This window comes from Lepidochelys kempii, unplaced genomic scaffold (genome assembly GCF_965140265.1).
Source record: "Lepidochelys kempii isolate rLepKem1 unplaced genomic scaffold, rLepKem1.hap2 scaffold_286, whole genome shotgun sequence".
In the NCBI taxonomy this organism is placed as follows: domain Eukaryota; kingdom Metazoa; phylum Chordata; order Testudines; family Cheloniidae; genus Lepidochelys; species Lepidochelys kempii.
Genome location: NW_027333631.1, coordinates 1 through 13217, shown reverse-complemented (window position 1 = coordinate 13217; position 13217 = coordinate 1). Strand labels below are relative to the sequence as shown.

General features: G+C 62.6%; 2 protein-coding genes across 2 annotated transcripts; one reads left to right on the top strand and one right to left on the bottom strand.

The window, feature by feature from the left end:
* Window positions 1-2738: 2738 nt before the first annotated feature.
* Window positions 2739-10643, top strand: MEPCE (methylphosphate capping enzyme). The gene is made up of 4 exons (XM_073327001.1): window positions 2739-4504; window positions 7907-8125; window positions 8200-8326; window positions 9746-10643. Exons 1-4 carry the CDS (start codon window positions 3002-3004, stop codon window positions 9796-9798), a joined length of 1902 nt encoding a protein of 633 aa, XP_073183102.1. The 5' UTR covers window positions 2739-3001; the 3' UTR covers window positions 9799-10643.
* Window positions 10644-12472: 1829 nt separating this feature from the next.
* PPP1R35 (protein phosphatase 1 regulatory subunit 35) lies at window positions 12473-13195 on the bottom strand. Its single transcript, XM_073327002.1, has 2 exons — window positions 12967-13195; window positions 12473-12776 (listed from the first exon to the last, which is right to left on the bottom strand). Exons 1-2 carry the CDS (start codon window positions 13093-13095, stop codon window positions 12636-12638), a joined length of 270 nt encoding a protein of 89 aa, XP_073183103.1. The 5' UTR covers window positions 13096-13195; the 3' UTR covers window positions 12473-12635.
* Between the last annotated feature and the right edge of the window lie 22 nt (window positions 13196-13217).

Here is a 13217-nt window from a genome sequence, read left to right as displayed (position 1 = left end):
ACGCTGACTCACCACCTCCTGCTGGTCATCCAGGAATTAGCTGGATTCCAGCACTCGGAGCACCTCCTGGTGGCCTGTTTCTCTTCTGTCCCAGACCCCAGTGCCCTTTACCTTGGGGTTCTGCCCACAGCAGTACCCCCTGTGGGCCTCAGTGGCTATGGCAGTCATCATCTAGCCCCCGCTCCCTGGGGCAGACTGCAGTCTGTAATGGCCACTCATCACTGGCAAGGCAGTTGGACCAGCTGCCTCTGCAGCCTCAGTACCTCCTTAGGCCTTAAACAAGGCCTCAGCCTGGGAAGTTGCCAGTTCCTCTTTCCTTTCCCCTGTCCTGCTTCCAGTATCCTGTGCTCCAAGGCAGCCAGGTCCTTCCCACCTCAAGGCTGGAGTAAGACTCTGACCCAGCTCCTCCCTAACAGCTGTCTTATTAGGGCCAGCTGGGCCCTGATTGAGCTGGCCACACCTGTGGTCAGCTACTCAGCCAAGTCTCACTCCTCTTATCTCAGGAGCAGCGTAACCGCCCCTCTACACGCACTTTATGGGACACTGAGCACACAGACCCTGATTCAGCCATGGTATACATATAGCCTCACTGATATCTGGCCCGCAAAACCTTTGTAACGCAGCTTGATCTTACATCAGTTTTAGAGATGATGTTAAATGTGATATTCAATACGCAAAACTCTAATGTGTACAGCTATTGATTAATTCAATGAGATACACACCGCAGTTACATCAAGATAGGGTGACCAGATGTCCCGATTTTATAGGGACCGTCCCGATTTTGGGGTGTTTTCTTATATAGGCTCCTGTTACACCTGTCCCGATTTTTCACATTTGCTGTCTGGTCACCCTACATCAAGGAACTGCAAACCACATATTCAGCCTTACCCATGCCCTTAGTATTGTATTACGTAGAGACAGGTTTCAGAGTAACAGCCGTGTTAGTCTGTAATCGCAAAAAGAAAAGGAGGACTTGTGGCACCTTAGAGACTAACCAATTTATTTGAGCATAAGCTTTCGTACTCCTTTTCTTATTACTTAGAGAGATACAGATTTGTATATAACCTAAGGCAAGTCACTTAGTTCCACCTCTGTCTGCCCGCTCTGTTTTCCTTCTCACCCCTTGCCTGTCTTATCTGTTTAGACTGTAAAATCTTTGGGACAGGGGATGACTCTCACTATGTGCATCCTGGGACCTGTAGTCTCAGACCAGGCAGGTGTAAGCGGACAGACCCTTTGTCTGGTATTAAACTGGACAGCCCTGCTTTTCTAGGGTCTGTTCCCTACCCAGTATTCAGACAAAACCATATCTGCTTTTCTCTGATATTGGATGAAGGGGGTGCCTGTTTTTAAGAGGTCCTGCCCCAAGTGGCATGATCTTCCATGCAACATGTGTCTTGAAGTCATTCGGGCTGCAGCAGGGTCACGCCAGCAGGGGCAAGTGGGACCTTGATGTGTGAGTGGCCACCCGGGGCAGGTGCCTCCAATAACGTGTTCATCTTCCAGCCAGTCCCCCCTTCACTGGGAGGGCTGGTGTCAGGGTGCGAGAGGTAGCGGGACCGCTCCTGGGGCATAGGTCAGGGGTCAGAGGTGAGAGATCAAATGGGCCAAGAATCCCGCATCCCGCCCCGGAGGTGGAAGATCGGGAATGGGGAGAGGAAATTACAGAGGTCAGAGGTAGGAGGGGGGTCAAGGGTCAGAGGTCAGGCTCATTCACTTGGCGTGACAAGCCCGGTGACCTCCCTGGGGTGACCCGGCAGGGGTCAGAGGTCATAGTTCACTCAGCAAAGGCAGGGCAGGTGACCCCCCCACCTTCTGAGGGGTCAGAGGTCAGAGTTCCCTAATTGGGGTGAAAGGTCAGGGAGGGAGGGGGGCTCCCCTCCTGCTCACTCCTAGGGGAGGCCAGGTGGTGCCCCCCTCCTATAAAGGGGGAGGGGGAGCATATATTTACAGCCTGGCGGGGAAAATTCGTTCTGCGCAGGCGCAGAGTCCGCCCCAGCGGGAAGAGGTAAAAACTACAAGTCCCAGAATGCCTTGCGACTCTCCGACCACGTGACTGTTGCCCACAGCCTCTGGGCGGGGGCTTGATATTGGAGGTGAAAAACAACGAGCGGGCTCTGAATTCACCGTTCACACGGGGCGCGGCCTGGGGTTTACTCCCGCGCGCCAGGCGAGACGGAGCCGGGTGCAAAACGGCCCAGCCCCCCCCCCGCGGCGGCGGACTGAGCGGGACGTGGAGGTGTCCACGTCAGTGCCTGAACCGGCGTCGGGTTTTAAATCCGTTTCCACACACCACCCAGGAGGCGCCGTTTTTCTAACCTGGTTCCCGTCACCGAAGCCCGGCTGGACACTTTTTAATAGGGTGGAAAAAAATTTCCCCCAACAGGCACTCTGTGTGGACAGCTCTGAGCTCCGAGGACCTCACCGCGCGGCCCATGGGAGCTCGGCCGGATGGGAGTCGAGCGCTCCGATTGGCTCACGTAGCCTTCGTTGTGCTCTCTAATTGGCTGCGACCGCGGCAGCGGGGCGGGAGGAGCGGGAAAGGGGGCGGTGCTTCTCACACGCAGGGGCAACGTTCGCGCAGGGGGCGTCCGTCGAGCGGATTGGCCGCCGTTCCACGTGGGAAGGGACAACACGGCGCCCTGATTGGCCCGCGGCCGCGGGAGGGGGCGTGGCCCGCGGCGGGCCCGCCCACCGGGTATATCTACCGCAGGCGGGGGGGGGGCCGCCTTGCCATCGCGTCGGAGCTGGGAGACGCGAGCCGCGGCTGTCTCCTCCTGGGCCTCGCGCGGGCGGCCGGGCCGCGCATGCGCCACGCGGGGGCGGCGCGTCGCCGCGAGGGGGAGGGGGCGCAGCGCAGGCGCGTTGGGGCCCCGCGCCGGGGCGGAGGAAGGCGGCCGCGGCCGCGCCGCGGGCCGGAGGCGCATGCGCCGGCGGGGCCCGTGAGGGGCGGGCGCGGCCGTTGCGGGGCGCGCGGGGCGGGGCCGCCCCCGCGCAGGCGATGATCGAGATGGCGGCGGACAAGGAGACGTTCCTGGCCCCGCCGCCGCCGCCGCCCCTCAAGCCCCCGCCCGCGGCGGGCGGCGGCCTCCCGGTGCAGCTGCACGAGGGGGCCGCCCCGGCGGAGCTGCGCCAGGGGGCCGAGCCGCCGCGCGGGGGCGGGGGCGGGCGCGGGGGCGGCCCCCTCGTGCAGCTGCCCCGGGAGGCCGCCCCCTGGGGCCAGCGGCGGGGCGGCGGCGGCGGCGGCGTCCCGGGGCGGCCGCCGCAGGGGGCCGGCGCCAAGGAGGAGGAGGACGGCGTGGGCGAGCTGCCGCGGCCCCGCAACGGGCTGCAGCCCCAGCGGGGCAAGCGGCGGAACAGCTGCAACGTGGGCTTCAAGCACCCGGCCTCCAAGCGCCGGCGCCGGGTCAACTCCGAGTGCGACCCGGTGCTGCCCTCCGAGTTCCTGCTGGGGGGCAACATCTTCGACCCCCTCAACCTCAACAGCCTGCTGGACGAGGAGGTGAACCAGGCCCTCAACGCCGAGACCCCCAAGTCCTCGCCGCTGCCGGCCAAGGGCCGGGACCCGGTGGAGATCCTCATCCCCAAGGACATCACGGACCCGCTGAGCCTCAACGCCCAGGACGGCGACGCGGCCCTGGTGCTGGCCTCGCCCTTCAAGGCGGGCCGCAAGCGCCACCGCCACCGGGGGCAGCAGCGGGGCGGGGGCGGGGCCGGGGACTGCAAGCAGGTGGCCTGCAAGGCCTGCGACGCCGCCTGCCCCACCCCGCAGCCCTACGAACTCAACACGGCCATCAACTGCAGGGACGAGGTGGTCTCCCCGCTCCTGCCCCTCGCCACCGAGGGGGCCGGCTGCGGCACCCCTTCTTGTGCCTCCTTCTCGGGCGGCCGCCACCACCGCAAAAGGCGCCGGACTTCCAGCAAATCAGAGGTGGCCGGGGGGGCCAAGCTGCCACCGCCTCCCCCCACCCCGGGCGGGGGCAAAGGCGGGGGCCAGCCGGGCAAGAGTAGCCCGGAGAAGGGCAAAGGGGCCGGGAGGCACCAAGCGGCGCCCACGGCCAAGCGGCGGCGGCGGCAGCGGAAGTTCCAATACGGCAACTACTGCAAATACTACGGCTACCGGAACCCCAGCTGCGAGGACGCCCGGCTGCGGGTCATGAAACCCGAGTGGTTCCAGGGCAAAGAGGTGCTGGACCTGGGCTGCAACGTGGGGCACCTCACCCTGAGCGTGGCCAAGAAGTGGAAACCTGCCCGGGTGGTGGGGCTGGACATAGACGGGGCCCTGATCCACTCGGCCCGCCAGAACATCCGCCACTACCTGTCAGAGGAGATCCAGCAGCGACAGGAGGAGGCCGAGGAGACGCCGGCCGGAGCCGGCAACAAGAGGCGGAGGGGCTGCTTCCCCGCCTCGCTGGCGGCCAGCAGGGGGCCCATCGCTGCTCCCCGGGTGCCCCAGGATGGGGCGGGTGCTGCCGACTTCCCCGACAACGTGATCTTTGTCCGGGTAAGAGGCCTAGGATGTGGCAGGGGGAGGGCCCCACCTTTCGGGGGCGCTGCTGGTGTGGGTAGCAGCCGCCCACCTAGCTGCTTTCAGCGGGAGGTGGGAGGTCACACAACAGACACGCCCCCTAAGATCCTGGGGGAGGGACTAGGGTTTGGCAGGAGGAGCCCTCCCATCCCATACGAGAGGGCGGGGATTAGCTCCTCTCCTAGGCCGGCCAGTGGCTTAGGTGGGATGGGCTGGTAGGATCACACAGGCCTTGGCTGGGGGGTGGGTGGAATAGCTTCTCTGGCTGCTAACTTCTGATTCAGGGAGAGTGACTTCATCTTGCTGGGGGGCGGGGGTGCATATGGGGGGCCAGGATTCCCCTGCAATCAGGAGACCAGTGCAACTGACAAGACGAAGGGACTGGTTAAATAGCTCCTGGCTTGTTTCAGCCGAGCCCCTCTGGCGAGGGGCACAGCCGTCGCTCCGTCCCCTCACAGAGCCAGAATTCCCTATCGGAAGCAGGAGAGCACAGAATTTTAGGGTGGGGGTGTCTGTGACCTTGGCCGCTTTGGTTCACCTCTGCCGCGGTTCACCTGAAATGGACTGGCACCCGTTTGGCTCTGTGAGGCATGTGCTCTCGAGATCAGCTGATAAATGGCGCCAAGCCACATCTGAACCCAGCGTTTGACCGAGGGTGGTTGGCAGGGGAATGCAGCTGGGGGCAGATCCGTTAACCGGGCAATGATCGACGGCAGAAGTGCTGCCCTGTGCCCACAGTGGGTGGGTTAGCTGCCGGGCGGGCCGGCTGAGGAGAGACACCCGCCCGCAGACAGGGCCTTATCTTAGGCCCTTCCCCTCCGGGAGGGGAGTTGGGTTGGGTGTCAGAAGGCTGTTTCCTCCGAGCTTAGATTTTCACCTCTGTCCTTGTCCCTGTGGGGCTTGGAAATCAAAGTCCACGAGGCGGTTAAGGAGGGTGGCCTGTCCCCAGAGCAGCAGGCCCTCAGTCTGTTGGGGTTGGAACAGGAAGGCTACCTCCCAGGTTTCTCTGATGAGTTTTACACGGGGGCATGTGGCAGAACTGGTCAGTTTCCGGGGGTTACGTTTCTGGCTTCTATCTGGTTCCTATTCTCCGCTCTCCTCCTGACCCTGTGCCTCAGTTTCCCCACTCTCCAATGCTGGACCTTGCATGAGGCTCATGGGAGTTAAGGAGCCTTGCTCATTGGAATCCCTGAAGGGCCGGGGGCCTGGAATTCCCCTAATGATCCTTTCCAAGCCTCCGTCTGTTTGCTTTGAGATCTGCTGCCGAATGGGCAGAGAATCAGACCTGTCGGGGGGCTGGGGGGGATGGATTTTGTCCGCAGGGCCAAGATCCTTTACTGGAGGAATCCAGCGGCTGGTATGCAGAGAAATGTTTCCCGGATCACTGCGATGAGCTAGATCTAGCCTGTAACAGAATGGAAACGCTCTGGCCAGGCTTGGGGGGGGGGCAGGTTCTCACCTCGGGGGGGTTGATAATCTGTACGCAGGCACCTTTGGCAGCTCTGCCTGGGTCCCTTTCACCCCTTTTGAGGTCACGCTACGTGCCAGGTGCTGTCTGTTGGGTAGAACTATGGTATATTGGTCCTGCGAGGCAGGCAGGCCTCTCCCTGCCCCTGCTAGTGCCAATCTCACCCACACTCTCGGGCCTGTTGCAGGGCGACCCCGCCCCATGCCCAGCCGAGCTGCCTGGGAAATCCCACAGCGAGCGCGATCTCCAGCCGGCACTGGGGGCCGAGGGACGTGAGATGGCTACCCAGGGGCTCTCCCCCCGAGTTCAAGAGTTAACATGTTTCTTCTGAAGGCAGGAGCATTGGCTAACAGCTGGAGGGAGGGAGGGAGGGGAGTCAGGACTCTTGGGTTCTCTTTCTGGCCCGGTTGGCGGGTTTGATGCCTGAACGGAAAGTGAGTAGAAAGCCGCCACCACTCCCCCGATCCTGTCGGACCTATCGGCCTGGCGCTCGCAAATCAGCCAGAGCTGAGCATCGATTCCAGCGCCGGCCTGGCGTGGGACTATGAGTCCCAGCATGCTGTGTGGCCAGCAGGGCATGCTGGAACCCGTAGTGCTCCCCCCCCCCAAAGTCTTGTGTTTAAACATGCCTGACCCCTTCCAGAATTCTTTAGAGGGTCCCGTGTGTGGAAGCACCGCCCCCCGACTGAGATCAGGGCTTCCCAGACACCTCTCTCCACCCCGACCATGATCTGGGACCCCCTTTGTGCCACCAGATCTCCCCTCCTCAGCCAGATCCCGACCCCTCTTGTGCCAGCCACTGCCCAGACCCACCACCGGCCAGCGTCTGCCCTGAGGAGCCTCCAGTGTAAATTCCCAGAGGGAAGTGACTGGGATCACCCAGCAGGTCACTGTCTAATGCAGCCACGAGGCTGGAGAGAGAAGTGGGTCACAGCCTGAACTCCTGGGGGAGGGAGATTCCTGTAGATGCCCCCAGCCTGGAGGCTGGTAAATATTTACACCCCCACGGGCTGATAACCCGGGGGGAGGCGTTGTATGGCAGGAACCGGGGAACTGCCGGGTTGGAAGCCGGGTGTTGCTGTTTTTGAAAGTTTTCGACGTTTTCCTTTTTGAAAAGAAGCCTGCGGAGAAGGGGCCTGACCCCGCGCAGGGCGAAATGGGCTTTAGTCTCTTCAAGAGGCTGCAATACGCAGGAACCTCTGTGAAAACTGGGGCTTCGAGGCTGTGGCTCGCTAGCAAGAGCCAACCGGGGGGAACGGCTAACTTTGGGGGCCAGGCTGTGAACACACAATAGATCCGTCACCTTTGTCTCGGCTGAAAGCGTCCCGTGAATGAGGGGCTGATGGTATTCCGCTGAGTGCAGCGATAGGGGACCTTGCGCGGTACCTGGACCAAACCCAGCTGCGTTTAGCTGGGAATCAACATGGCCGAAGGGTTGGTCCAGAAATTAACTGAAGCACAAATGGAAAAATTTATTCTGAGCGAGGCTTCTGCCAGGCCCAGCAAGCCCGGGTGTTTTGGGGGAAAGGCATCTGTGGGGCTGGGTGTGTGTCTGAGGTGGGCATGATCCTGATCTTGACCTTCATGGGGACAGAGGGGACCCATTGAGCTCTGGGGGCTCTGTGGTGTTGGGGGAATTCCAGATAGCTGAGGGGAGCTGAGTGGTGTGGGCCCTGGAACAGCGGCAGGAGGAGTCTGGGAGGCTGCAGAGGGCCCTGATCTGGGGGTGGGGGCTGATCTCTGGGGCGTGCCATGGAAACCAAACATCCCCGGCCCTTGGGGCTGGCCGCCAGGACGCCTGGGTTCTCTCCCCAGCTCTGGGAGGGGAGTGGGGGCGGTGGGTCTCGGAGCAGGGGGGCCAGGAGCCTGGACGCCTGGGTTCTCCCGTCACGCCCTCCCTGTGCCCGCAGGGGAACTACGTGCTGGAGCGGGACGAGCTGCTGGAAACGCAGGGCGCCGAGTACGACGTCGTGCTGTGTCTCAGCCTCACCAAGTGGGTGCACCTCAACTGGGGGGACGACGGGCTGAAGCGGCTCTTCAAGCGCATCTACCGCCACCTGCGGCCCGGCGGCCTCCTGCTGCTGGAGCCCCAGCCCTGGTCCTCCTACGGCAAGCGTAAGAACCTGACGGTGAGCGCCGGCCTGCCTGGGGGGCGGGGGGATTGCAGCTGCCGGCCTGGCTGACGCCTGTCTCCTCTCCCCAGGAAACCATCTACAGAAACTACTACCGCATCAAGCTGAAACCGGAGCAGTTCCCCTCCTACCTGACCTCCCCGGAGGTGGGCTTCTCCAGCTGCGAGCTGGTGGCCAGGCCCTACAACAGCTCCCGAGGTGAGGGGGGGCCCCACTTGGGCGGCCTGGGCCGAGAAGGCATCGGCCATCGGCTGGGGCGGCCTGCTGGCAGGCTGAATAAGCCGATGGCGGGTGTCTGCCATCGGTAGAACTGGGCTGGAAACCAGAATTTCTGACCCGTTGGAAAACTCCACACAATCTGGTTTGTCCCAAATTGGGCAAAAAAGTCAAATCTCTAAAGGGGAAAATCCCAAAAGACTTTGCGAAAGGCTGCGTGGTTTGTGTTATCAAAGCAAAAATACTGAACGTGGTGTTGCAGTGGTAATTTAGTTCTGACAATTACTTTTATTGTGTATGTTCATTTAATAGTTATAATATTATCAGGCTTGGCAGAATTCGATTCCTATTTCAGGGGCTAGTGAGGTTTCCGTCTGTTTTTACATTTTCACCCTTGTACAGGGGTTTACGGGCTTTTTCCCCATTTTGATTGATTCACATGTTCACCGCGGTGTGAATTTTTGGACAAGGCTTTACTGATCGATGTAGATTCAAAAAGTTAAAGATTTATGCAGTTGAAACACAACTGGTCAACGTCCTCTGTCAAAATATACAACATCAGTATCCTTAAATCAACAAATCCGGCCGGTGTTTAATAGCATTGGCTAGTGCCTTTGTAAGGAGGCTAATTCCAAAGTCACTGGATTTTTTTAAACTTTCAGGCAGTATTTTCCTTTCTTTGCCTGTCCGTAAACTTCAGTTAGCCATGGCGATATGTTTTGGTTGGTTTGTGGTATGGTGAAAGACATTTACTGACCAATCTAATTTGTCAGGCCTAATTACTATCTATTTGTATTATTACAAGGCATTAAATGGACATTTGATATTTATCAGTTGCAAAATAAGTCAAAACAAAATGCTTCATTGGATTTCGGCTAGTTTCCAAATGTTTCCGTCCAAATCGACACTTCCCCTTGAAACATTTGGATTGTGACAAGCCAGCCTGTCTTCCCACAATGCACAGTTAACCTGTGGAACTCCTTGCTAGGGGATGTTAAGGCCAAAAGTAGAACGCAGGTCAAAGAAGAATTGGCTCAGTTTACAGCAGACAAGGCTATCAGTGGTTATTAGCCAGGATGGTCAGGGATGCAACGCCATGCTCTGGGGGTCCCTAAACCTGCCTTCCAGCAGCTGACCCCTTTGACACAGACCAACCTAACGAGCCTCCGGTAACGAGCAGGATTCATAGTCGGGACGCAGACCGATTCCCTAGCTCCTCACATCCGCTCTCTGTGGGGGGGCGACAGAGCTGGAGGGGGCTCCTCAGGTGTTGCTCACAAGTCACGATCAGCAGCTCCGTGGCAACGTAACGAGTCTCTGTGTTAGCCGATTTGGGGGGGCCCCGGATGGGGGAGGGCTGCGCAGTGCTTGTACTAACTGGCTGCCCCCGTCTGCCCACAGGGTTCCAGCGCCCCATCTATCTCCTTCACAAGGGCCACCCCACCACCCGCTGAGGGAGAAGCGGCCGACGCTCGGGACCGGAGCCCCCCGTTCTTTTCTTTGCATTGGAGGACAGCTGGGCTGAGCCCGACGGACCAGGGGCGGGCGGGACTGGCTGCTGCGCCCCGAGATCGGCAGCCGCTGGACGTGGCGCACCTCCCCAGCCCCAGGCAACCTGCGGACAGACGGCCCGGCCCGCGGGGTTTGCGCTCGCCAAACTGCCGAGGAATGAATCCGCCGGGTGAGAGGGGCTGCCCCCTGCTGGACACTGCTTAGCGCTGCAGCCTGAAGAACTGCATGGGGGGTGGCTGCAGGTGCCCCATACTGAATACTCAGCCCCCCCCAGGGGGGAGGTGATGAAAGGAGGCCGGGGGCTCCCCCCTCCAGCCCCCCACCCAGTCCCCAGTTGGAGCCCAGTGCACTTCATTCCACCACAGGGCTGGGGGGGAAGCTAGAGCAGAGATTGGGGGGGGGGTGTGGGACAGAACAGTCTGTGCTCCCCCCCCCCCCAGTCAGCTGTCCAAGCTCCCCTCTGATTTCCACCCCTTAACAGCTCATCTTCTGCAGCAGGGATGGGAGGGGCCCTTTGCATCTATTGTTAGGGGGGAGACCAGCTAGGGCAGCAACTGCCTCAGTTTCCCCTCTGCTGTAAAAGGGGGGGCAGCGCTGCCCTGCTTGCCGGTGGCAGGCTGAAGAGGTGCCTGTGGGATCCCTTCCTGCTGGCCCTGGGCCGGTTCCCCCCGCAGCAGGGGGCCCCAGCGGCATTGCCTGGGGGGGGGGGCGCCCCCCGCGTGTGACGTGGAGTTTTATCCTTACAGATGTTGATTCTATTATATATAAATAAAAGCTACCGATTATTGCCCGGCCTGGCGCCTGGGGGGGCGAGAAGGATCCAGGCAAGAGGCGGGCCCAGGCCGGAACCAGCGTTTATTGACCAGCCCCAGGCGGGGCGGGCGGCTCCAGTCTCCCTCCAGCTGGGGGTCGGGGCTGGGCTGGGCTGGGCAGTAGGAGGCAGGGGGGCCCCGGGCCACGCACGCGGCAGCCAGCTGGGCCTGGAATCGGCACCACACCTGGGGGGGAGAACAGCAGGTTCAGAAGGGGGGGGAGGGCACGTGGACCAGCCCATGGGGATAGGGGGAGCAGGAGGCTGAGAACGGGGGGGCATGTGGACTAGCCACTGGGGTGGGGGGGCACTTGAGCCAGCCCATTGGGATGGGGGGGCTGAGAACGGGGGAGAGGGCGTGGGGTGGGGGGCACTTGAGCCAGCCCACTGGGATAGGGGGAGCAGGGGACTGAGAACGGGGGAGGGCACGTGGGCCAGCCCATTGGGATAGGGGGAGCAGGGGGCTGAGAATGGGGGGGGGAGGGCACTTGAGCCAGCCCATTGGGATAGGGGGAGCAGGGGGCTGAGAACGGGGGGGAGGGTCACGTGGGCCAGCCATTGGGATAGGGGGAGCAGGGGGCTGAGAATGGGGGGGGAGGGCACGTGGGCCAGCCCATGGGGATAGGGGGAGCAGGAGGCTGAGAACGGGGGGGGAGGGCACGTGGACTAGCCCACTGGGGTGGGGAGGCACTTGAGCCAGCCCATTGGGATGGGGGGGCTGAGAACGGGGGAGAGGGCGTGGGGTGGGGGGCACTTGAGCCAGCCCATTGGGATAAGGGGAGCAGGGGCCACGTGGACCAGCCTGCGGTGGGCACTTGAGCCAGCCCATTGGGATAGGGGGAGCAGGGGACTGAGAACGGGGGAGGGCACGTGGGCCAGCCCATTGGGATAGGGGGAGCAGGGGGCTGAGAAATGGGGGGGGGAGGGCACGTGGACCAGCCCATGGGGATAGGGGGAGCAGGAGGCTGAGAACGGGCGGGAGGGCACGTGGACTAGCCCACTGGGGTGGGGAGGCACTTGAGCCAGCCCATTGGGATGGGGGGGCTGAGAACGGGGGAGAGGGCGTGGGGTGGGGGGCACTTGAGCCAGCCCATTGGGATAGGGGAGAGGCAGGGGGCTGAGAACGGGGGGGGGGGGAGCAGGCTGAGAACGGTGGACGGCACGCACCAGTGGGGAGGGGGACACGCGCGGGCCGAACCATTGGGGCGGGGGGATACCTGAGCCAGCGCCTCCGGCTGCCCCGCCCGCCGGGCCCAGGCGCTCAGGTTCCGGTCCAGCTGCCCCATCAGCCCGGCCGCCTCCTGCAGCTCCTGGGAGGAGGGGAAGGGATGAAAACCGGAGCCAGGCCCCGGGGAATCTCCCCCCGCCCCGGCGCATGGTCCGTTCCGTTACCTGGGTGATGGTCTCCAGGTAACTCAGCTTCACCCGTTCGAATTCCGCCGCCGAGAGCCGCGGCTCGCTGGCGCCCGCCATCCCTGCGCGCGGGGCACGACGGAAGGGGCCGGGCCACCGCCGAGCCTCATGGGAAATGGAGTCCCGCCACGCAAAGACTGCTGGGATGTGTAGGCGCCTTTTCCTCCCCCTCCCCCAGGACCGCGTGCAGAGCCTGCTGGGAAACGTCCCCGCTCCATTCAGCCCAGGGAATTATGGGATGTCTCGCTTCCCGCCCCCCCCCCCGAGGAATCCTGGGAAACACAATCCTCCCCCCCATGGGGCTCAATGGGACACACCCCTCCCCCACCCCGCTCAGTGGCAGGGGGCCACAGTGCACGTGGGGGGTCCCCCCAATGTTCAGGCACGGCAGCTGAGAGCCCAGAGGGGGGTTTATTTGGTGGCCCCCGGGGGGGCTGGGTACAAAGGGTGTGGACACAGCTCGGGCGGGGCGGGGCGGCCCCCAGAACCAGTCTCTCAGGCCCAGCCGCCCTGGGCCAGCCCGCTAGGCCTCCCACTGCTGGAGCTTCCGGAACATCAGGAAGCGGAGGCCGGGGGTCGGACGTGGGGCTGGAGCCGCAAGGGGGGCAGCCCCTCCACGCCCAGGTACGGGGTCTCCGCGAACAGCTCCAGGGGCTCGTAGAACATCAGCAGGTCCGGGCCTTCGGGGTCGGGCTCCTGGGAAGGGGGGAGACACCCCATTGGTGAGACCTAGAGCTGCCCCATTCCCCACCCCCCTGACCCAGCCAGTCCCCGTCCTGGGGCCAGATGGGAGCTGGCGCCCCCCAGATGGGACAGCCCCCATGCCCCGCCCCGGGTGGGAGCTGGCGACCCCTAGAGGGGACAGGCCCCACTGAGGGTTACTCACCCTGTGGGGTTCAGGCTGGGATCGGACGAGCGAGAGTTTCTCCTGCAGGGCAGAGCTCAGCACCTCCTCCGCGGGCACCTGCAGGCTGACGAGCCCCTGGTACAGCTGCTGCTCCCGGGGGATGTTCATACCTGGTGCAGCAGAGAGAGGCTGGGAATGTCCCTGCCAGGCCTGCGGGGCGGGAGTCAGGGGCGTCGGGAGGGGCAGGGCTGGGCTGGCAGGAGGTTGCGGGGCACTCTGAGATAGCGCGT

What these genes read in the sequence shown, in the direction of transcription:
- MEPCE (XM_073327001.1), top strand. Translation starts at nt 3,002, where the DNA reads ATGATCGAGATGGCGGCGGACAAGGAGACGTTCCTGGCCCCGCCGCCG. An exon ending in GCAAGCGTAAGAACCTGACG is followed by an intron (nt 8,126 to 8,199) that starts GTGAGCGCCGGC and finishes TCCTCTCCCCAG; the next exon opens with GAAACCATCTACAGAAACTA. An exon ending in GCCCTACAACAGCTCCCGAG is followed by an intron (nt 8,327 to 9,745) that starts GTGAGGGGGGGC and finishes GTCTGCCCACAG; the next exon opens with GGTTCCAGCGCCCCATCTAT.
- PPP1R35 (XM_073327002.1), bottom strand. Translation starts at nt 13,095, where the DNA reads ATGAACATCCCCCGGGAGCAGCAGCTGTACCAGGGGCTCGTCAGCCTG. An exon ending in CCCAGCCTGAACCCCACAGG is followed by an intron (nt 12,777 to 12,966) that starts GTGAGTAACCCT and finishes CCCCCTTCCCAG; the next exon opens with GAGCCCGACCCCGAAGGCCC.